General features: G+C 58.1%; 1 protein-coding gene across 3 annotated transcripts in view; it reads left to right on the top strand.

Moving 5' to 3' along the window:
- PRKCA (protein kinase C alpha) overlaps nucleotides 1–7,894 on the top strand; it is a 285,603-nt gene extending 277,709 nt beyond the window's left edge. For all 3 annotated transcript variants that reach the window (XM_008149401.3, XM_028157335.2, XM_054708991.1), the window contains one exon: nucleotides 7,687–7,894. In XM_008149401.3, coding sequence (XP_008147623.1) covers nucleotides 7,687–7,851 — 165 coding nt within the window. In that variant the 3' untranslated portion in view covers nucleotides 7,852–7,894. The remainder of the gene's footprint in view (nucleotides 1–7,686) is intronic.
- The last annotated feature ends 16,066 nt before the right edge of the window (nucleotides 7,895–23,960 follow it).

Below are 23,960 nucleotides of genomic sequence, written 5' to 3'. Positions count from 1 at the left end.
TCACTTCCCTCCAAGAAAGCCCGGCCCAGAGGGGCCCCTGCCTCGGGCACCGGACCGTCCGCTCAGCATTTGGCTGAAGTTCTGAGCGAAAGCCCCGAGTCATCAAAAACAGGCCCGATCAGAAGGTCCCACGGAAGAAGCCGCCTTTTTATTTTTAGGTTTAGCAAAGCGGTCACTCAGCAAAGGTGAATACTTAATTTCTGAAGGGGACACACTCACACACACACATGCACACATGCACACGCATGTTTTTCTGAATCATTGGAGAGTAAGTGGCAAACCTAATGCCTCTTCACATCTGATGCCTAAAACGAAGGGCATTCCAGGCGCCATATTCTGCCCCTGCCCGGGGGGCGGGCGGGGGGGGGGGGGGGGCGCAGGGCGGGGCGCAGCCCTGCAGGGCTGTCTGAGCCATCACACGGAGGCAGCCTGGGCTGCGTCCAATCAGGTCTCAGGCAGCGGGAGGTGCATGTCCTGGCCTCTCCGTGGAGCCGGCAGCGGTGACACTGACTAAAGGTGAGAGTCCCCGGACAGACGCGGGAGCTTCTCCGGCACCAGAGGAACACGCACAGCCGTCGGGGCCGGAGGTTCGGCCGCATCCTGACACACGGAGGGCGCGTTGAAGCCTTCGACCAGCCTACGACAGCACCTTCTGCTTGGTTCATTGGAGGCGAGAAGCCTTCCTTTTCCCGGATGATTACCCTCCCACAGACGTTTCTGCCGAATGAGACACGGGAAGCAGCGTGGCCTTTAGGGGAAAGACCCGCCGCGGCCAGCAGGTCCGGTGCAAGCCTCCAGGAGCTCCCAGGGGAGTGACGGAGCGGCAGGCCCTGTGTGCCTGGTGTCGTGCGAGCTGACAGGCTCCCAGCGTCGAAGTAAAGGCTGCGACGCGGTGGCCGCTGCGGCAGCCTTTCTTGGGAAAGGAGCCTGATCCGCCGGAGCCGGCCATGAGGGAAGGCCAGCCCGGCCGGCGGGCTGATGTTTGAACATCGACCTCTGAGCCAGGAGGTCACAGTTTGATTCCCAGGCCAGGCACATGCCCGGGTTGGGGGCTTGATCGCCAGGGTAGGGCGTGCAGGAGGCAGCGATCAATGATTCGCTCTCGTCATTGATGTTTCTATCTCTCTCTCACTCTCCCTTCCTTTCTGAGATAAGTAAAAATACTTTTAAATAATAATAATAAAGGAAGACCCAATGGAGGGCATGTTGTCATTCCATAGAACAAGCCCAGGGTCAGCGGGATCTCGGCCCTCCGACACAGGTGGCTCTCGCGCCCACGAGAACCCACTCCTCTACCGTGTGGCTCACAGCCTGTGTCGGTCAGCAAAACCGCGGCCTCCGGTCCAGGACCGGCCTTTCTGAGAGCGGCTCTGAGGCGACAGGGGAGATGAACACGGTTCAATTTTGTCTGAGAAACCACAGCCTGGCCCGTCTCTCGCCACAGGGGACGGCAGCAGGTGAAGGAGGTCCCAACCCCCCTTTTTAAAGTTATCATCCAAACACCAGCTGTAGGTGGTGAACTAGACGGCTCAGCAGTGGGGAGGGCTCTAAAACAAAGACACTGTCTCCCGTCCAGGGCCGCTAGCCCCAGTGTTCACGTCTGTTCTGTAACCTTCGGAAAGTGGTACACGCGTGTGCACCTACACCTGTGTGCGCCTACACCCGTGTGCGCCTACACCCGTGTGTGCACCTACACCCGCGTGGGGCTGCACCACGCCGCCTGGCTCGCACCTTACGGCTTTCCCAGGACAGTAGACCTCACAGGCGTCTCCGCGGGTTTGTGGCATCCTGTACATACCGCTCCGATGCCGGGGTGCCGGGGTCCGGCACTGACTGCTCCAAACACTCTCCCTGTCCGTTCTTATTCTCCAGACTTTCTGTACCAAAACACTCTGGCTGCAGTGGGCATCCAGGCCCTCGGTGAGCACACCTCCAGAACCGCGGTGACGCCACGCGCGCGCTAACCTCACATTTAACCCTCGGCGCCTGCACCTGCTTGCGCTGGCCGTGCACGGGAGACCCTCCCCTGAGCATGCGGACCTTCTTAGAGAGGGCAGGCCCGGCTGCTGCCCGTGGCCCGGCTCCCTCCCTGGGTGGCTCCGTAGCGTGGACCTGACCTCCCAGGAGGCCCAAAGCAGACGGTGTCCGCTCATCTCTGTTATTTAATCCAGTGAAGACAGCACCCAGCCGGGGGGCAGGGGCCACGTGCAGATGTTGGCGGCGTTCTTACTAACACTGCGTGCGCCAGGACCCAGCACAGGGCTGCGGGGCTTGCCATGTGGGTAGCGGCTCCCCTAAGGCCAAGCACATCCTGCTGCCTCATCATTGTCAGCGAGGGTCCCAGCTGATGCATTTCCTTCCTCCTCCCCGTTGCTACACGCCTGTTCTCTCGGTTGGTTGCGTGCTCTTCCCGCTCTTCTGGGCTTTGTGTGGATTTGCTTGGAAATGGCGGTGTTTTCGTGCTACTCACACTCCCCCTGACCCCGTGCCAGTGACCCCGGGTGAGAGTCTCATGCCTGGGCGCCGAGGGAAAGGGCAGGACTGAGACCAACACGTGTGGCTCGGTCCCGGGGGGCCTCTCCCAGGGGAGGACCGGAGCCGAGGGGCCGGCCTCCACGGCCTCACCCAGAATGCAAAGGGCGGCGAGCGGGCCGAGGGCCACATGGCCCTGGACGGGGCATCCCGCTCCCCGACGCCCCCGGGGCCGCACCTCTCTGTGCTTTGTCACAGCTCCGCCGTGCCTGGCATCGCCTAGGTTCGTTTTAGTAACGGGTGATTTTACCAGATGGGTAGGAATGTCAAGGCAAAAAAAAAAAAAAAAAAAGTGATGTCCCGAATCCAGAGCTGAGGAGGGGGGGTAGGTGACTCCTGGTGCGCGTTCACGCCTCGCAGGTGATCACACACCTTCACACGCCGGCGCCTGCTCCCCGCGCCGAGCCTCCCGTCAGGGTCGCGCCTGGTCACTGAGAAAGGGTGGCCCCCCCCCCCTCAGTCCCTTGGGTCCTCAGCAGGCGTGGAGGGCGGATGTGCACAGCCTCCTCTGACCCTTACAAAGGTCCCCGCGCGGCGAGGTGCCCGAAACACTGCCCTGGGCTTTGGCACTCCGGTGGGCCCTTCGCCCCCCTGTACCCCCCTTTTCCTTGGTGTCAGACGTGGCCCAGTGAGCACAGATGTCCTCTGGGGTCCGGATGGACTGCCTGGGCTCACACACTGGCCAGGCAAGCTCGGCCGCCTCCTGCGCCCGCTCCCCTCCGTCTGAGGCCTGCGTCGGGGCGGGGGGTGCCTCGCAGCCCAGGGGCCAGAGGCTCGGCTGCTGAAAGGGGGGGCCCTCGCCAGGAGTTTTGCCCACAAGCAGCAACCGCCGCCCTTCGCCTCTGCGTGCTGTGCGGTGGCCGAGAGCCCTGAGCCCATGGACACCCCCCCAGGCCCGCAGTGGTCACGACCGCGGCAGAGGCTGCCCTTCAGCGGCCATGCTCCTCACCTCCCACCTCACCCCGAACGCTGGGAGGGAGTCTGTGGTCTGGCCACGCACCGACTAGCTCGTCCGTGCGTTCACACCACCCCCCGTGCCCCTGTGTGCTCTCTCTGTGCCCCCTCTTCCTCCCTCAGCTCCAAGGTGGCGCCTGGGCCCGCTGCCCTCGGCTGACGGTTGTGAGGAAGGTTGGCTCTCAGGTGGCAGGCAGGATCCTTTCTCCCCAAGGACCCCAAGGGCACGGACTCCGCCCTCCTTCTGGGTGGGGGGGGGGGGGGCGGAGGAGCAGGCGTGAGAACAGCTGCCCATCCCACACCTGGAAGCACAGGTGGGTCAAGCCCTGGCCGGTTTGGCTTCATGGTTAGAATGTCGGCCCGAGGACTGAAGGGTCCCAGGTCCATTCCTGTCAACGGCATGTACCACGGTTGAGGGTTCCCCAGCCCCAGTAGGGGTGAGTGTAGGAGGCAGCCAGTCAATGTGTCTCTCTCACATTGATGTCTCTCTCTCTCTCTCTCTCTCTCTCTCTCTCTCTCTCCCTCCCTCTCTTCCTCCCTACCCTCCCTTCCTTCCACTCTCTCTATAAATCAATGGGGAAAAATATCCTGGGGTGAGGATTAAAGAAAAAAGAAGAGAAGCGCGGGTAGTTGAAGATCTGCTCCAGTGTGACCTGGAGAGCATGCCTGTCCCCAGGCCAGTTTCCCGGGGGGTGGGGGGGACTGGGTTTCAGGCATGAGGAGCCCCCTGTGGTGGGGAATCGAGCACCGCTTCTCCCGGGGCGGAACTGCTGGTAAAAATAGCTGCGCTCCCGCCCCCGCCCCGCCCCCGTGGGAGAACGTGACGTCTTCTGGTGTGACTCCCCTGAGAATCACCACTCCTCCCGCGTCCTCGATCTCCTCCGGCCCTCGGGTTCCGCCTCCCGCTCTCCAGGCTTCCTCGGGGCGGGCGTGCTCGGCACAGCCAGAGGCTGGTCCTTCATCCCTGCCCTCCACCTCCTGCCTCAGGTGTCCCGTCCCAGGCGTCCTCACCCGAGGGAGCAGGTTTCCGTTTGCCCACATCCTGTTTCTCTCTCTGGGATCAGGAAGATTCCACGGAGACTCGGAACTGGAGAGAAAAGGGAGCGGTTTGCGGCGGCGGCGAGCAGCCTGGAGGCCTGCGGGCACACCCCGTGGGCAGTGATCCCAGGGCAGAGCTCCGGGTGGCCCGGGCCGGCGTGAGGCTTTCGGACGTGGGGGTTTCTGCCCCGCGTGTGACAGCACGTGGCCCCCAAGCCAGCCCTCAGGAGCGCCCTGCTCTGGGCGACAGCTTTAGAGCTCGATGCCCTGGACCGACGGTCCCCTCCCCAGGCTTCCGTGTGGGCCGCCTTTTAGATCTTAGGAGCTCTTCCTTCAGTTGTTTGAATGTGTGTGTGTGTGTGTGTGTGTGTGTGTGTGTGTGTGTGTGTGTGTATTGATTTCAGAGAGAGAGAGGGAGAGACATCAATGATGAGAGAGAATCATGGATCAGCTGTCTCCTGCACATCCCCTACTGGGGATCAAGCCTGCAACCCAGGCGTGTGCCCTGACCGGGAATCAAGCCGTGACCTCCTGGTTCGTGGGTCAGTACTCAACCTCGGAGCCACGCCAGCGGGTGGTTTTTTCTCGTTTCCTGTTCTGTGGCGGCTGAGCGCTGGCTTTGGAACTTCCCGCTGGAAGAGGATCGGTTCTCCGATGCTGCCAAGATGGTACTCACAGGAAAGGTCAGACCTGCGTGACCTTTCACACAAGTCCAGGGCGAGACGGGGAGGCCCCAGCCAGCAGAGGGACGTTGACTGCCGCTTGCCTTCCTCTTCCGTTTAGAGACTTCCCCTTCCTTTCCATCGTCCCAGGGGTGCTTCTTGCCCATCTTTGCCTGGTTAGTGAACAGCAAAAGGCGTGCAAGGGATTGCTCCTCCAGGGAGCACGGCCCCAGCCCCTGGGAGACTCCCCTGAATGGTGTCCATCAGCCAGGTTCCCAAAGGACGTCCTCCTTGAAGCCAGCTTGGCCGCGGCTGGAACGCTTGCTGACAGCGCCTGCGCCGTGGGCTTCTGCGGCTTGTCCCTTCTCTGCTCGCTGACGGCCGTTCCTGCCTAATCTCCTTGTCTGAGCTCAGGCCCGCCTCCGCCCGGCATCGCCATCGTGGTGTCAGCACTGCTGACATGATGGACCAGCAGTCCTTGCGGGGGTGCCCTGTGCACGGCAGGGTGTCTAACAGCACCCCTTACCTCTGCCCACTAGATGCCAGTGACACCCCTGCCCGAGTCATGATAACCAAAAACGCATCCAGACATTGCCCAGTGACCCCAAAAAGGAGGTGGGGTGCAAAGTTGCTCCTGGTTGAGAACCCCTGATCCATCCAAAGGGGGGCTGTTCCTCTAGCTGTCACCGCAGCAGCGTGTCTGGACAGGTGCCCCGTGCAGGGCGGGTCCTGTGATTGGCGGGTGGGTGTGGGTGTGCCCTTCTTCTGGGAGAGCCTCCGAGTGGTTCAGGGTGGCCTGTGCGTGTGGGAGGCGCCGGCCGCAGACTCCGCTCCTGCTAACCTTTACTCCGAAGGCGCTGTGTTCCTCCGAGGAAACGGAGGCGGAGGGAGACCCCGTGACAGCAGGACCAACAGGGAGCATGGCCTCCGAGGGGGAGAAGGGACCCGAACAGCCCCCCCCACCCCCCACCCCTCAGCTCCCACCCACCTGCCCCCTTTTCTCCACCAACATGCCCCTCCTTTCCATGCACCAGTGCCTGGTCTGAACTCCCCCCGGTTAAGAGCATGTTGTCACTTGTGGAAGCAAAAACCAGCGGGAAAGGAAAGCCACCCGTGAGGAAGGCCTGGCTTTGAGCTGATGGCCTGCCTCCCGCCGCGATGGGTCCCTGGGCCCAGGTTCTGCCGCTGATGAGAAGGTGGGGAAAGCGAAGTGAAACTAGATCCCCAGGCAGCCTTCTAGCAGCCGGGGAGAGACGTGGGAAAGGGGCGAGAGGGCGTGGGCCCCGGGCCTAGACTGTGCCACGCGCTCACCACAAGCCGGGCTGTGTGCGAACACTCCCCGTGCCTCGTCCTTCTCCCGTCTCACAAGTGAGGGGGTGGGTGGAGCCCCCTCCACAGCTTCCCGAGAGCCATCCTCTGGGAATGCCGGGTCGTTCACAGCTTCTGCTGATTCAGAGTTGGTTCCCATTGCCCTGTGGCCCCGCAGGTAAAAGGCGGTCATTCGCCGAGTGTGGGGTGTCGTGGTTTATGTCACCGGGCACCTCCCACGCTCCCTGTCTCAGAGTCGCCCTGGGGTCCTGGGGACTTCAACCTGCCACAGCCCCTCTGGGGGGCAGGGACAGTGAGGACACCCCTTGGCCTCATTGGGGGCCGGGCTGTGTGTCTCAGAGCCTCCACAGGGCGGCTCTGCCTGCAGCCCGTCCGCCCCGAGCACCGGGGGACCTGGAGGAGAGGAACATCCCCGCAGACAGTCGGCAGGCAAACCCCAGCCTGAGGCCCCCCTGCACACAAGCTCCATGTCGACCCGTGGGCTGGTGGACCAGATCCATCCAGACACGAGGAAGTCCGCCTGGGCCCCGGGGGAGTGCCCGTCCTTGCCTTCACCGCCCCCCCACCCCGCTCCCCCGCAGCGTGGGTCAGGGACGGGTCTAGGGGGTGAGCAGTTGGAAGACACAAGTCACAGCGCCTTTACTTCATTACAAATATGGTCACAAAGAAGCAGGCGTGGAGCAGTAACCCCAGCCTCCGGGTCTAGGGGTCACTGCCTGCACCCCACCCATGTCTCGGCCTTTCACGTGGAACCAAGACTGACACCTCGCGTGCGCACGCATGTGTGTATGTGTGTGCGCTCATGAGTGTGCGTGTGTGCGCGTGTGCGTGTATGTGCTGTGCGTGTGCATGTGTGTATGTGCGTGTGTTATCCATGCTCAGGCCCTGCTTGCTCTGTAAGATGGACTTAAAGCAGCGGCCCCTTGGGTCACCTCACAGTCCACAGTGCATTTCCGCCGAGGGGTTCACTGTGGTCGGAGGGGGGGGCAGATGTACACCTGAGCGAGTCGCGTTCTTGTTGGCTGTGCCTGGCTTTCAATCTGGCGGCCTGCAAGCCTCCCCGTTCTCCTGCCTAACCTGCCCGACGCCCCGGCGGCTCCTCCCCGCGGGGGGCCCCGCGCCCCGCGCTCCGCATGCTCACTGACCTCCCTCCTCCCCTCTTCCTCCGCAGTGTGGCAAAGGCGCCGAAAACTTCGACAAGTTCTTCACTCGCGGGCAGCCCGTCCTCACGCCTCCCGACCAGCTGGTCATCGCCAACATCGACCAGGCTGACTTCGAAGGGTTCTCGTATGTCAACCCCCAGTTTGTGCACCCCATCTTACAGAGCCCAGTATGAAGCTCACCCAGGAGAACAAACGCCTCCCCCGCCCCCGCCCCACCCCCACCCCTTCCCCGCCGTGGGACATGACCCTTACCCCCGACACTTCAAGGCCGAGGCCTTGTTTCTCGTTCCAGACGGAGGCCAGAAAGATCCTACGGTTGTTAGTGCAAATGTGACCTCCCGTTCAGGGCCTCTGTCTTAGAACCAAGAACCTTATCTTAGCGGAAGAGAATTCAGAGCTCCGTGTCCAGTCTCATCGTGTGGAGGCCGCCTCCGGCCGTAGGGTAACCCTTCCTGGGAAGCAAACAGACTCTTCTTGCCCCTTTTTGGTACGATTTGATATATTTCCCCCGTCCTGTCCGTCGGTTTTCACCATCGGCATCCTGCCCCCGACCCCAGCCAGAGAGGTGGGCTGGACACGGCCCCACCCAGGCGCCTTGGGAAGGAGACGGGGACCCAGAGAGCAGAGGGCGAGCCGGGCGGGCGGGGGTGGGCCGGCGCGGGGCACCCGCCCTTCGTTCTCCAGGGGAGCAGTCGCCCGTTGCCAGCTCGCTGCTCCCAGACGTTGACAGTCATGACCCAGGCACGGCCCGGCGGTGACCAGTTTTTTCTAAGAGAAGAGAGAGAAAGGAGACCTCAGGCGGGCGTCCGTGGATCTGTCGTCTTAACACCCACGCGGTCGCTCCCCGTCGTGACACCTGCGTTTCTTTGTAAGAGGCCAAACCTTCTAAGGACTTCGCTAGACGAGCACAGGATGGCATTTCCCACCGAGGACAGACCGGCGCGTGTGCGTGTGCGCGTCCGTCGTAACCTCTGGGAGATTACGCCGCGATCCGATCCGGGGTGCCATCCGCAACACCACCACGCACCAGTGTTGTTAGCCAACCCTCCCCGCCACGCACACCCACGTTCTGCTGCCTGCTTCCTGGGGAGCGACGTGTACGCCCCGCCCCTTTTGTATTTATTTATTGACTAGGCTGCCGTGTCGTTTCGGGGGGTACGATGTACAGTAACTTAAAGTGTTGACTTGAGACTCGGTCCCGACTGAGGGACTTCCCTCCCGTCTCTGGCCCTGGCATCCCGGAGGGATAAAAAGCGATCCGGTTCCGGCCCCCACGTCCGGCTCGTGCTGAATGACCCACCTGAGGCTGTCGAATCAGGAAACCTGGCTGCGCATCCGCTCGGAGATGCTTTCTTGCGAGAAGGGTTTTACTGTGTTTTGCAGATGCATCATGCACTGAAGTCTGCATGTTTATAACAAACCTTCATCACAAGTGAATCTCTGTCACTGATATAAGCGTATCAAGCATAAGGAGAGTATTATCCTCACTTCATAAGAGAAAACTGCGCTATATTCGTGAAGGCTCTTGTTTCTAATCTGCTTCTGTGATTAAGTTTTAGTAAATTCGTTGCTGCCCTGCTTCCTCTCCCCTCCCCGACCCCGCGTGCCCCCTGCACATTGCCTCTGTGTGGGACATACTGATTTTTTTAACATAGATCAAATTTCAGAAATGAATGGCTACTTTACCTGATTAATTAGACATATGTGTGTGTGTGTGTGTGTGTGTGTGTATATATATATATACACACACACATATATATATATATATATATATATATATATATATATACACACACACATACATACATATATGTCTATTTGATTCTACCTGCAAACAAACGCTCTGGGGGTTATTTTTGGAATGAGACTGTCTTAGCTTCTTCGCGCCGGCTTCTGTGGTGTCTGCCCCTCTTCCTCCTGGGGAAGCGGGGATGTTGGACTCCGGTGTGAGCAGAGGTGGTGTGATCACAGCCCCCGTCCTTTCAGCCGCAGTGCTGTGTGTGTGACTCGGGGAGGCAGGGAGGGGGGGTGCCCCTGCCGATCCGTGTGCGTGGCCACACCAGACGCCTCGTGCCCTGGAGGGACCGCACGCCTGTTCCTCCCGTGCAGACTTCCCAAGACACTTGTCCCTGGAGCTCCCAGCGGGCGCCTTCAGTGCCCAAGGGGCCCCCCGCTGCCCTGGAACCAGCGGGCGCCCTCCGTGGGGGCAGCCTCCCAGGCCAGGCCCTCGAGAAGCCGGCTTCTGGGCAGAAAGACCGTCCTGAATGGAAGCCGCCTCGTCCCTCCAGGGGCTGCGTCTCTCCTGGTTCCCGGGAGCAGCTCCAGGCTGAGTGCCTCCCCGACTTGGTTCTGCTGTTTGCCTGATGTCGGTGGGACGCAGGGGCTTTGAGGGGGAGGCCCCGTCTGTCCTGGGAAGGAAGGGAGGGGGGTGGGGGGCAGGTCAGCCCCGGAAAGAGCCACTCCTCAGCCGCCTCGGGTGGACCGTAGAGTCAGAGCGGCGGTCCTGCTGGTCAGCGCACGTGTGGGGGTGGCGTCGGCGCCAGGCCCACCTCAGTTTGATCTGGCAGAAAGGGGACCAGTTTATAGAAGGAGCCTAAGACACAGAAGAGCCGGTCACCGTGGCCAGGATGGAGCCACGGCAGACGGTGCCCAACCAAGCCGAGGGGAGGAAGGTCCCGGAAAGGCCCTCGGGCTGCGCGTCGCTCGTCTGTGCTCAGCCCACACGGGCTCCGGCGTTCCGGAAGGAGCCGACTCCTTTCCAATCGCTCGGATTTCTCCAGGAAGCACACGCACCTCCCAGCTGCCCGCGTCCTTTCCGAGCCTGTGAACCTGTGCCGTTTTCAAAGAAAAGGCCCGTCTGCGGACCGGCACTGCGCCCGAGACAGCAGGCTGGGGACAGGCAGGGAGGCTGCCCGCGACCCGGCCTGCGTGGTGTGTTGCTGTGTCCAGGATCTCGATACAGACTCCTGCTTGGAAGGTTCCGGAGCCCCAAATCGTCACTGTGGGAAGAACAAGTCACGTGGACCCCATTCCCCAGCTCGCAGCCGCAGCGCCTATGAAATCCCAGGCGCCGTCCTGCTCGCGGGCGTCATGCGCATAAAGGCCCAGCAGCCTGGTGGGGCTGGAACGAGGAGGACCTTAAGGTGATGGGGAGACTCTAGGGGGTTCCAGCCCGAATCGCCAGGGTCTATGGAGGTCCGGGCCCGGCCGAACCTAGCAGAATCCGAGCCTCCACCGGACGCAGCAGCTGTGACTCCGAAAGGCCGTCACATGGCCCTGCGGTAGTTTCTCCTGGGCGGTGGCTGAGCCCGGCTGGATCTCCCCCTGCGGCTGCGGCGGCTAGCAGCCCTTCTGTCTGCATCTCAGTGAAAGCCGCCAGGTGTTTGGTTTGAACGGAAGGCTCTGGAGTGCAGCCGCCGGAGTTCACGGGAGGTTCACTCAAGGCAAGAACCGACTCCAAAGGTTGATCAATGACTGCTCGCAACACGTCTGGTCCTCTTCTGTCCCCCTGACCAGGCACAGGTTCATGCAGCACCGCTGTCTGTCTTTCCTCGTGAGGCCTTCTTACTGGAATTGGGGTGGAAAATCAGAAGGTTGGGAGCTCTCTGGAAACGACCCGAGGCTGCAAGGCCAGGGTGAATGCAGCCCGCACGTGACCCCTGAGCACCTCTCTGAGCTCAGCTCCAGCAGAGCGTGGGACCTGCCGGGGGCTGAGGGTGCAGACCCCAAAGGGACCTCCTGTTGGAGTTCTGAGAAGCGAGGGGTCGGCGGAGGCGGAGGCGGGGGAGGCGTTGGGAGAAGAGCAGGGTTTCGGTGCGTCTGGAAGGAGGCTTGCCGAGGGAGAAGGAGAGGGCATCTGGGGAGGGAAGCTGTTCCGTTCCCAGGGCTTCCATCAAGGTCGCTGGTGCAGATGAAACGCCGCCGGCTGGCCCTTGAGAGCGAGTTCGTTGCCAGGGACGTAGCCTCGTCCTCACAGAGCAGCTCCCAAGTGCCAGCAGCATCCTCACCAGCTGCCAGAGCCCCGCCCTGCACCCTGCGCCCTGCGTGAGAATGGCTGAGCCCAAACCACCCACCTGCCCTGGAAGCCAGGGGGTCCCACCGTCTCCCTCTGGCCGTCGCCAAGCACAGGGCAGCCGGCAGCCGGGGAGGATGGGGAAGTCACCAAAACTAACAGTGGCCCCCGCCTGATTCCACTTGGCAAGGGAAATTTGATTTCTGTTTTTAGGGGGTTTTTGCTGGGATTTGCTTTCTCTCCGCTGAAGAGAGAAGAAAGCGAGAGTCTTACGTTTTTAGAAGCCTCAGGAAGTCACCGCCCGCTGGCAGTCATTTTCTCACTTGGGTCTGACGAAGTCACCTCTTTCTCGTGTGTGCCGTTCACACCATTTCCCGTTTCTTTAAAACCCAGCGAGGGGGGCGTGCTCCCCCACCGAGCACACCGAATAATCGGGATCTCGACACAGGTGGGCGCTGAGCCAGGGCCCTCAAGGGCTGCGGGAGCAGCGACGGCTGACGGGTTGTGGAGGAAAGGGTCGGGGTGTAGGGCCCGAGCCCCGGCCTGACGGAGAGCTGGGAAGTATTTTAAACACCTTCTCCTCGAGTTGCTCGGGTTACATTTTGTGACGTCCAGCCGACCATCAACACGTCCGTCTTTCCCCGTCTGGGCTGATGCAGCCCGTCTGGGGAATCTGTCATTCCTGCTGTGAGGAGATGCAGGAAACCGGGGAAGCTTCCCTGAGGTGGACACGGATGAAGGCCGTCGTCATGGTGACCGCGGTTCCGTGAATTCTGTGATGTCCTGGACTCTGGGAGGGTTCCCTGTGCCTCTGCCTGTGCGCAAGTGTCCGTCAGTCACCCTAGAGGTGGGACTCGGTCATCAAACAGCCTTACGATGCCCCTACACTAAGGCCCACGGGTTCCAAAGACCTTTTTTAAAACCTTAAGGGAGACATTAACTCCAGGAGAACAACTGGGTGTACTGGGCTCTTTGTACTTTTTTATAGAGAACTTTAATAACTCCAGCCTTCTTTTAAAATGAGTTTTTAAAACAAAACCACTGACAATTTGATACGGTTCCCATCACGTGCTCCCTGTCGGAGGGCTCAGCGGTGGGCGGCTGGAGCAGCCCCCACCTGCCCTCCCACGCGGGTTTCCCCGTGCCGGTGGGGTACGGCGACCTCCTCAGAACGACAGGAAGTTCGGGTGGAGCATCTGGCAGACGGACACCCTCCGTCTCTGTAATAGACACCGGGGACAGCTGCCTACAATCTAGGAACTCGTAGGCCCTAGAAAGATGGCTGCATTGTCCCTCTGCCAGACGCAGCCCTCGGGTAGCACCCGCGGGGTCCCTGAGCCCCTCTCCTTGCTCTGCGTGGCTCTGAGACCACCCTTTGGCGGCGAGAGAGGGCGCTTCCTCAGCTCTGTCTCCAGTCCCCGGGGGTCCCCAGGCCCCTCACACGCGGTGAAAAGTCAGAGACGTCCCCTAGGGACTCTGCCCCCCCCCGGGCAGCTCAGACACAGGTCAGCATCCCTGAGAAGGAGGCGGCGGCAGCAGGCGCCCCGGCATCGTGCAGAGTCCTTTCCTGTGTGCGTAGACAGGGCCCCACTTTTCAGAAAACAAGTATCAAGTCCACTTTATAAGAACCTTTTCTTCTAAAATAAGACAGAGGGTGGCTTCGCACTTTCTGATTAGACGGCGGCGCCTGCGTCTCCCCTGCGTAACCCGGGAGCGGTGCCGGGATTGTCCGCAGTGTGTTCTGATGATGCTCCTCCTGGGAGAATCCGATTCTTTCCCCGCGGGGGCCAGGGGGTGCGAAGTCCTCCATGAAGGCGGTTATCCTTTTAGGTCCAAAGGGTCTAAAAACTCACCTCGTATTCCCTTCTCTTAGGGCACTTCAGAATAACTTTTCTAGATGGTCAGAAACATTTGAAATCATTGCTTTTGCTACGTAATATCGTGTGTGTGTGTGTGTGTGTGTGTGTGTGTGTGTGTGTGTGTGGAGGACCTGCCATGTGTGAAGCGTTCATTGGAAACCATCGCGTAAGACCCCAGGTTCGTGTGAAGGAGGAAGACAGAGACAGGGGTTGAGGTTTCTTTCTTCTGTGGTAGCACCTGCTGACAGCTGTAGGCCGTCAGCTGCCTGATGGCGCCGGGTGTCCCGCGGGCGAGATGAATGTATAAATTGCCGCATTGCTTCCCTCGATTCATATGACCTCTAACCTTTGTTTGCATGACATGCTTTGTTAGATACATTATTAAGTGTGTATGAATAAATATAATGATCATTCCTTCGTGTACTTGGTCTCATTGGCATCATTGGTGTTACCCGAACCATTACTGTGTCACGGCCCGTGCCCTCGAGGTGTTCACCAACTCATTAAGGACACCAGGTGTACGCACCGGGATTAATTAAAGATCAGATCCCAAAGGCTCCTCCCGAGCTCATGCCCAGGGAACCCACGTCCCCGTCTCTGCCCATCGGCCCAGCATCTGGAGCCAGGGGCCACCTGTCGTCCGTCACACGGGAGTGAGGGGTGCAAGCCCCGAGCTTCCCCTCCGGCCTCTCGCGTGCCCTGGCCGCGGGATTACAGTTCAGCTGAAATGCTGATGCACACGGCACAGGCAGAGGTTATCTTTTCACATCGTGTCCCCATCTGAGAGCCCGCACCACAGGGAGCACGGCCGTGCCTGCCGGGCGTGTGCGAGAAGTGCTTTTGGCTCCGAGGAAGCAGAACTGGATGTCTCCCCAGGATTCTTTTTTCTCTCAAAAGCTAATTCGATAAATACACTGCGGAGAGGTTTGTTCTGGGCATGAGAGGGGAAAGGACAGTGTGGGTCCGGAGACACAGAAGAGCCGGGGGTGGGCTCAAGGACTCAGATGCAGATGAAAATGGCAAAGAAACAAAAAACAGAACGTCAATTATAAACGCGTACACACACACACACACACACACACACACACACGCTGATGAGCATGCCAGGCACTTTTCTGGTACTTTACATGCATTTATTTGAAGTCCACAGAGACCACTCGAGGTAGGTCCTCCTTACTGTGCCCATTTTACAGAAGAGGAAAGGTGAGTCCAGAGAGGTCAAATAACAATCCCTGGGTGAGCTACACTGGACAGACTGGGCCACCTGGAAGAGCAGAGATGTGGGCCACACCAGGGCCTTCCTGGAGGAGGAGGCCGGGGCTGCAGCCGGTGGAGGACAAGATGGAAAGGGGAGGACACGCACAGGCCGGAATCCGTAAACCGGCGGAGGGGAGGGCCTTCCTTATCCAACAGCTGTTGCATCATGTTGACATAATCATCTCATTTAATCCCCGTGGCACTTCTGCAGCATAGAAGTCGCTGTGCACATGTTACAGATGGGGAAACTGAGGCCCAAGCTAATTTAACCGGTTTCCGGTTACATAACTCCTCAGCAGCACGGGGAGACTGGGCACCAGGTCTCTCTCATGTTTCTGACCCTGCCACGCTCAGGAGACCGAAGAGGCAGCCTGCGGGGGGGGGGGGCGGGGGAGGGCGCCATCCTGGGGCCCTCCTCCCTTATGGCTTCCTTCAAACCTACCCCATCCCGTGGCTGACTGATGTCTGTGAGATTAGATGCCCCCGGAACTGTTTCTGGAAGTCTCTCTCCTACCTTCACCTGACTTTTTTTTAGCCTCTGGGTGTGGGTGGAGAGAGAAAAATAGCACCTCGATTCTCAGAACCCGGCAGGTCCCTTTGCAGCCACCCCCACCGGGCTGACTCTTGCCTGGAGAGGCCCCAGCGGAAGGAGCAAGGGGCAGGCAGGCCTGTCTGGCCCTGGGCCCACCCTCTCACCATGGGACAGCCCTGGCAGGAAGCCCCCCAAGATGGCAAAAACAATTGAAACTCTGTGCCTGCAGGTGACCCCCAGGGAGAGGATGTGTGGCGCGGAGGTGGGGGTAGGGGTGGGGGCTGAAGGCTGGCCAGGTGAGGCCAGCAGCATCATCCAGTGCCAGAGAACCTGTCCAAGTGAAAGGGCCGGTTTCTTTGGCCGCGGGCAGCCTAGGGAGGCACCGTGGGGCTTGGTTGGGGCAGAATACTATGGGAATGCCGTTAGGTCATTTTAGAGAAATTTAGAAATTTTGCAAAAATGACACCTGATTCTTGTAGCCAGTATGGATAAGGGGGGGAAGCTCCCCATTCCCAGATGCCCACTGCCATGCTCAAACCGCTTGGTACCTTGCTCACTTCACTTGATTTTTATTAAATATTTGTTAGCTTTTCACGATGGGGCAGTGAAACCCTCCTACCGAACTCCGTGAGGACTCGAAACTGAGCCTCGGAGGCAGGGAACGCCACATGGGCATGCACACGCTTTAAACATGTGACTGTTACTGGAAGCCTATACGCGCGTGACCGTCAGAAAGGATGGCCGCTCTGAGCGGGGGAATCTCTCTCTTGCATACGCTCTCCCCATAGTGCTCGACCTAACGTCTCCAATTTGAGTTTATTTGAAAAGCAGAATGTTCACAAAGCAGCCTTCTCTGCACATTGCCTGCCGCGGTGGGGCACGGAGTGGAGACGCAATTCCGCATCCCGCTGTTTTGAGTAGCGCCACTGCGCACATTTTTCTTCCGGTCCTAACGAACTCCGCATGCAGAACGTTCTAAACGGCCGCCACTTCCCCTTCAGCAGGTCGCCACAGCTCTGGGACTCATCGCCCGATTCCTGGACTTCCAGGTTGCTTCCTGGTTTCGCGTTGTTTTAAACAACGAGGGGATGAGTCTGTTGGTGCCTAGAAGGTGGAAGGCCTTCTGGGTCATTTTTTAGAAATAGAGAGGCTGAGCATTTTGGAGACTCTGGGTACTTCCTTCCCCTTGTCTCGCTTCCGGAAACCCTGCTTGCCATGGTAACATTGTCCTGCTCTTGGATCAGCAGGTAGCTCATGTTTCCTTTCGATGTCAGTGCCTTTCTTAGTGGGTCATTGTCGAGGGCACCCATTCACTCATGTATTAAACAAATATTTATGTGAGCACTGGGCTAGGTGCCAGTTCTGGCCTAGGTTTTAGGGACATGAAAATTACCAGAGCTTATCATCATGAGAAATTTCAGCTTTTGCCTTTTCCCCCAGGATTTGGTGTGGTTTAGCAGTAAAACACTCCATGTGATTTGTAAAATAAAAATAGAAGGTCAGGACTGAAGACCATAAAAAGGTAAGTATATTTCCCACAAGAGTTAACAAGAAAGAATTTAGAGAGAGAGAGAGAGAGAGAGAGAGAGAGAGAGAGAGAACAGAATTGCTGTCAATGATCTTTAAACTTGGCTTTGCACTTCCTGGCAGCCAAAAATAAATAAATAAATAAATAAATAAATAAATAAATAAATAAATAAGGTGAGAATCATGGTCCCCGGTGACAGGGCTCTCGCACGCGGTGAAAAGGGAAGCAGATGCGTTCCTCCGGGAACAACACGCCGTTCTGAGCACTGAGTCTCGGGAGAAATTTCCTGGATGTGATTCATTCCATAGAAGAGAGACAGCACTGTGAGCGATGGCGTCCTCAGCAGTGCTGTGGGTGCTGCAGAGGAATACGCTCTCGCACGGCCTTTCTTTAGTGACCTTGACCGCGTTGGGGGGCATCACATTGAAATGCACCTTCACGGCGGTGGCCGACCAGCTGGCTAAAGCCAAGTCTCCAGGTAAGTAGCCAATGACGTGGCCCAACTTGGTCCACGAAAGAATAGTCTAGAGCTCCTGGAGGAAAAAGAGCAACGAGATACCTATATGTCTTATCTATCGACGTGGCCACGATTAAGCTTTGTTTAAAGATTAAAACCCATCTTGGCAGGAGCTGGGGAAGCCAGCGCGCTCACGCACGGAGGGTGGGAGTATAAATGGGCACCATCTCTCTAAAGGGCAATTTGGCGCAAACTAACAAAAGTCTTTAAAATGTGCTCACACACAGCAAGTAGCGGGGGGGTAGGGGGATCCCCTAAGGAATAACCAAAAGTGCAGACGGAGACTCATGTGTAAGAGTTGGTTCTGCTCAGGCTCCTTGGTTTGCAATAAACACAAAAATGTCTGGATTTGAGGCAGCTCTGGGAGCTGGGGTTTTTTGTTGTGTGTTTTTTTCTGTCCGTGTTAGCATCTTAGCTTCTCTTTCATTTTAAAACTTTTCATTTTAAAATAACTTAAGATTCAAAAGAATTTGCAAAATAATAGAGAAGGCCCACCCCAGAGCGCATGCTCGAATCCAGTTTGGATAAATGAGTTCCAGGTGTGCAGAGGGCGCCCCCAGCAGCAAGCAGCCCTGACCTTTCACCCCAGGGGGCCACCCCTAATCATCACTGTCTTGAAAAGGGGTGGGAAAGACAGGCTGACCTAAGCTTCCTCCTGGAATGGAGGCCGGCCAGGACATTTCCCAGTAGGTGGCCGTGGTGGAGGGAACCCTGGGAGCTGAGTCTATGATCTTTACAAGTGATGGCTGAGGGGTTGCCATTCTTAACCACGGTTTCCAGAAGCTTGAGGCGTTCAGATAACCCGAGGCAGGTTCGCTTTGGGAGAGGCCAGTTTGTTGTGCCCAGAGGGCGTTCCGCATCCGGATACCAAGCTCTGAAGAATCCGAAGACCTTGGCTTGGTCTGAAAGGCCTGCCAGAGCCCAGGAAAAGCGCGGATTTCTGGGACCAGCTCTCCCAAATAATGTTCATAATTAAACAAAAACCTTTGAGCAATATAGAAAAGTATGAAGAACACAATCATCATAATCCCTCTTCCAGGGTTAGTGACTGTGAACACTTGGGTATATTTCCTTGTACTTTTTATTTTGATTTTTTATTTATTGATGAGAGAGAGAGAGAGAAACATCGATTGATTGCCTTCCCGATGTGCCCTGACCAGGAATGGAACCCACAACCATCTAGTATTCGGGACGATGCTCCAACAAACAGCCACACCTGATCTTTTTTTATTGTTCAGTGTGTCTATGTATATAATTTCACTTTTTCACAAAGTGGGTCCTATGACATAAATATTTTGGGTCCAAATTCCCATGTATCTCTCTAATAAATACATATAAGGATATAATAAATGCAAATGCTATTTACATACTATGAGCATCTTTCTGTATCCTTAAATTGAAAACCTGATTTTAATGGCTGTATAGTATTCCATCCTATGGGTATGACAAACTCATCCTAACTGATTCCCAAGTAGTAGCTATTTAGGGAGTTTCCTATGTGTGTGCATCACAAATAAGGCTGTGATGAGGACTGATAATTAGACCCATAGAAGCGGGGCTGCTGGGTCAAAGGGTCCTAACAGTGTCAATGCTTTTGATCCCACAGCCAGACTGCCCCTCCGAAGGTTGTCCCCGTCCTCAAGCTGCAGTCACTGCCTGGGGGGAGGGGGTTCTGACCCAGCCCAGTCGGGGAGCCCAGGGGCCCCTCCAGCTGAGCCAGGGCTGGAGGACGGTGGTGGCCAGAGGTCGCACATCTCTCTTCTCAGAAGCACACACAGCTGCTTCCCACACGCTGCTGCTTAGAAAACCACCCTCACTCCTGTCATCCCAGCTTTTTTCATTAACTTCAAAGCCAGGAAATGGCTCTTTAAGTCGCTATTTTCTGTCATCTCCCTCGGGAGCCAGGTAATTGGGGAGGGGCGTTCGGGGGGGGGAGGGGGTGGCGGGGAACATGGCTGGAACCTGGCCCTGCTGGCTTTGTTCTGAAAGAGGAGCCCAGGCTCCCATTTCCTGCCTCCCTTTCTCCTCACCCCACCCCACCCGCCAGGACTCTTGGCCTCTGTTATAGGAGCTCCCCCACGCCCCACTGGCCACTGATGTCCACACTGCAGTTGCCCCTCGGGAGGCAGCCAGTCACCTGACCGGATCTTAGGGGCGCTGAGCTGCCCTGCCTTGGAGCCACGGAGAAGTGTGCTGAGCGTACAACCACTAAGTCCTGCTCTCCTGGAAGTTCCCCCAGGAAGTCCTGTGTCCCTGGCCTATTCAGCACCTCAGCTCCTGCGACCCGTGCCACCGGCAGCATGGGTTCACTTATCGGATGAGATTGGGGTCTCCCTCAGTCCTGAATCGCCAGAGTTTTTGTAGGGTTCCGCAGAGAACAAGGACAATGGCATGTGGGGCCTCAATCACCTCTTGCAAAGATCCTCCCCCAGGCACTGACTGGCTCCTCGCCCCTGCAGGGAGCTGTCCAGGTGCTGACCGGGTTGAGCACCCTCTTCCCGACCCACCTTCAGACCTTTCCTGCCACAAGTCCCTTTCTTCCAGGTCCCCGCTGTCTTCCCGCCCCCCAATCTGGGGCCTTCATTTCAGGGTCGTGTTCCTGAAACACCCTGCAACTTCTCAGCGGTCAACATGGAGAGGAGTCTTTTCTGTGGGTGGGCTCCCTGCCCTCGGAGCTGTTGTATAAGCCATAACCTAGTTGCCAAGGGGACAAATGACCAGAGCAGAGGCGGAACAGCTGGTCTGAGGGGAGCAGGGAGGGCAGCTTGGACCAGGGCCAGTGGGAATCCAAACGGCCGCCCAGTCACCTCGCAGGGACATAGACAGCAACAGCGTGTGAAACCTCCAGGTTTCTCACTCTGAGGAGGAAGGGGCGCCTTCTAATTGAAGAAAAGAAATCCGTTGTTAACAGGCTGCACCTGGAGGCCTGACAAGGCACATGGGAGGAGGCGGGGCGTCAGCTGGTGGCATGGAAAACAGCTCAGGCTGAACTGAGAGGTGATGGGAACGGACAGATGTGCTGAGGTCTGAGTGATGGGACCAGTGAGGTAGAGCTGGTGTCCCTGTCGACGCCTCCCCAACCGGCAAGGTCCAGTCCAGGAGAAAAGAGGGGATGTGCAGGGCTGAATCCACAGTCGAGGAAGAGCAGGTGAGTGAGCCATCTGCGAGTTTCACACACCCCAAAGCACAGACCCACCGTCTGGTCCCTGCCAACCAGCCAGACAGGAACATCCCCCGGTGGCCCTGCCTCCCTTGGGGAAAGTCGAGGCTCATTCCCTCTAGCTTCCTAAAGTCCAGTATTCCTTGAGGCCTGGATACCTCGTGGCCAGTGAGCCTGTCGCCCCAGCCTTCCTGTCCGCCCCGTCACCCAGAATCTGTGGTTCCCCTGCTTCCCCTGCGAGCCTGGGTCCTGACCCCTGGCCTGAAGCTTCTGGTGGCGGTGCCCACGCAAGGCATGAGTGATGGCCATGCGGTTGAAGCCTGAACGTGCCACTCTCCAGCGAGTGCTATACCTTGGCCATTTCTAGGGCAAATTACCTCCTGAGCCTCCATTTCCTCACCTAGAAATAGGGCTGTCCCAGCTCCTAGGGTTGCTCGCCTCATGTCTCCACCATCCCAGAGGCAGGGAAAAGAGGATGGCAAAGACCTCAGGGGCTCCTAAAACTTCCACCTGCGAGTGACACCTGTCCCTTCTGCTCACATCGCATTGGCCAAAGCGGGCCCTCCGGACAAGCCTGACTTCAAAGAGGCCAGGGGGAAGCTCCTCCCACAGGAAGCCCCGCACCAAAACACAGCTTCTTCTGGGGGTGCAGGTCACGTGGACCTTCCCCACCAACCCGTTCCCCCAGGGCAGCTCCCACCTCCCCCTCCACGGGCCTGGCTGGACCTGTGCCCTCCGAGACATAACTGGGTATTTTCCTTCACTTGAGCACAAGGCACAACTTGCAAAGCTGGATGTGCTCGTGTGTGTGTGTGTGTGTGTGTGTGTGTGTGTGTGTGTATTCCTAATTAAGACCTAATGCATGAAGCCATCCGATTTGCTCAGATTGGCCCGGGATTCAGAAAAAGCGGAGGTTTTATGAAACTTCTCAGCCAATGTGGAATGCATGAATTATTGAAAGGACAGAAAAAGACCCAGGGAGGAAGGGCTGCTCCATTATTCATCGGGCCCGGAGTCCCCAAGTCCCCGAGCGCAGCTGCCGGCTTTGACACCTACAGCATTTTCCCATTATGTCTCCAGCGAAGGCTTCAGACACACCACAGTGGCAGCCTCCAAGCAGGGCTCCTGCCCACACCATCCACTGCCTGGCTCGTTACCTGAACCAGTCCAGGCCGAACTGTGGGCTAAGGGCGTTGGTGTTTAGTGCCCACCCGCCTCCCCTTTCTAGCACTTTCTGCTCACAGGCCTCGGAGCTGAGGTCCAAACTCTTTAAAAAAAAAAAAAAACACCAGAAATGCTTTCGCTCTGACCCCAATGTGTCTCTTCAGTTTTATCTCCATTCTCCACCCCCCACCTTACCCCGGACTATTTGCCTTTCCCCGAATATAACTTCGTAGTCTCATACCTTGGCCCATGCTGGCCCCTCTGCCTGAAACACCCTCCCCAGCCCTTTCTCGACCTGGCAAACGTCTCTTCACCTTGAGGACCAGATCAGAGAACGGGAAACCAACTTCCGTGGAGCGCCCTTGGTTAACATCATCTCAGTGAAATGTCACCGTAACCCAGTGAGGTGGGTGTTACAACCAACACCAGCTCCATACCTGGTGGGGTCCGGTGCAAACTGCAAATGCTGCACCATGTTCAGAAATGATTTAAAATTTTAGGATGGCAAAAGCAGATCATGAAACCAGGCATAACGCCTTTCTAAAAGCAGGGCTGTGTGCATAGGTCACGTGCCCATAAAGGCAGCCCTGGTTATGGAGGAAGAAACGGAAGCTCAGAGAGGTTAAGTAACTTGTCCAAGGTCACACAGTGTGTCAGAAGCAGAATCAGGTTGAAAACCCTCGTCCATCAAACCCCAACTCCTTTTCTCTCAACCACCCACCTCATAAGGCCTCCCCGTTTGCCGCTGGGCAGCGTGCCCGGGGAGGAGGCTGTGAGCACCCTAGAAACCATTTTCCTTTTAAAGGGTGCCTTCCTCAGGTAATGGGCCCATTACTCCACTGCCCTGGAGAACAGCAGCACACAGATCAGAGAGGGCCTGGGGAGCAAGTGGGCATCTCACATCCCTCCATCAGCCCACGAGGGAGGATGCCCACTGCCCCAGCCGCCCCCTCCCTCATACCCAGCCTCAGGCAGTCTGCTCACCCCCAAACTCACTCTGCGGTTGCCTGAGGACATGGCTGCTGACCTGGATCCCAGGGCAGCGTCTCTGGCCTTTGCTGGGAATATTAAGTGCAGACCTTGAGATGATACATCTCCTGGCTGCTATGCCCATTTTTCATCTTTTCACATCACTGATCCAGCTTCACCAGTGTTGTGTTTTGTTTTGTTTTGTTTGTTTTTGGTTTGGGGGGTTGCTTTTTTCTGTTTTGGTTGTTTCACCTTAAATGCTTTCATTCAACAGCCATTCACTCAACAAATGTTAACTGCACACCTACTATGCGGCAGGCTTTCTGCCTTTAAGGAGCCGTTTGCTTAACACCACACGGACAGAAAACATGGTGAGGCTTTAAAAGAACAGGTCCTGGAGCCACAGGGACCTGAGCTGCAATCCTGACTCTGCCATGTTCCAGCTGCGTGTCCTGCAGCACAAGCTATTGCTCTGTGCCTCCATTTTCCCATCTGCAAAATGGGATTGCTGTGGGGAGGTCCAATGACGTAACCCATGGAAAGCGCTCTGAACAGTGCCCAGGGCACAGTAAATGGTCAGTAAAGACGAGGTGGCCTTGTGGTGGTGGTTATTATTAGTAAGCAGCAGTCGCGGTAACAGCCGGAATTGGAAGGTAAGTTGGACCCACGGGCTGAGCAAACCCCACTCAGGCGCTTCCCCCAGAGGTGTTCCTCTCCAGGGGAGGAGCCCAGCTTCCGCAGGGTCCCAAAGCCCGCGGTTGCTGGCGGCGCGGAGACGGGAGGCCCCGCCCCCGGCCCGCCCCCCGCCCGCCCTCGCTCGCGGAGTTCGCCGCTGGCGCGCGCGGCGGCTGCAGCCACTGTCGCGGGCGCGGAGCTGTTCGGCGGGACCCAGCGGACGGGCGCCGGGGGAACCTCGCGCGGTACCCGCCGCCGAGACGAGGAACCGGCGTGGGCATTGCACCAGAATCGGGTCGCGGCCGCTCCGGCGAGGTAGGAGCCGGGGAGACCCGGAGGCTCTGCCGTCCACTGCGCCAGCCGCCCACCTCCCCCGCACCGCGCAGCCCGGGCGGGCGGGGGCCGGGCGGTCCCGGCGCGGGGCCGGCGGGGGCTGCGCGGTGGGAAGTGTGTGTGTGAGTGAAGTGCGCGGAGGTGGCGACGCTCCCTCTTTGCCGACGCCGCTGGCAGTTCTTGTTGCCGCTCCAGAGCTGCGGGCGGACGACCCCCAGGGCGGACGGGATGGGGCTGCGGGAATTACCGGATCCTGCGGGAGGGCGAGCCCCCGGC

Source organism: Eptesicus fuscus, chromosome 20, assembly GCF_027574615.1.
Source record: "Eptesicus fuscus isolate TK198812 chromosome 20, DD_ASM_mEF_20220401, whole genome shotgun sequence".
NCBI classification, from domain to species: Eukaryota; Metazoa; Chordata; class Mammalia; order Chiroptera; family Vespertilionidae; genus Eptesicus; species Eptesicus fuscus.
Note: the sequence above shows the minus strand (reverse complement) of the source record. Positions and strands in the feature narration are given on the sequence as shown.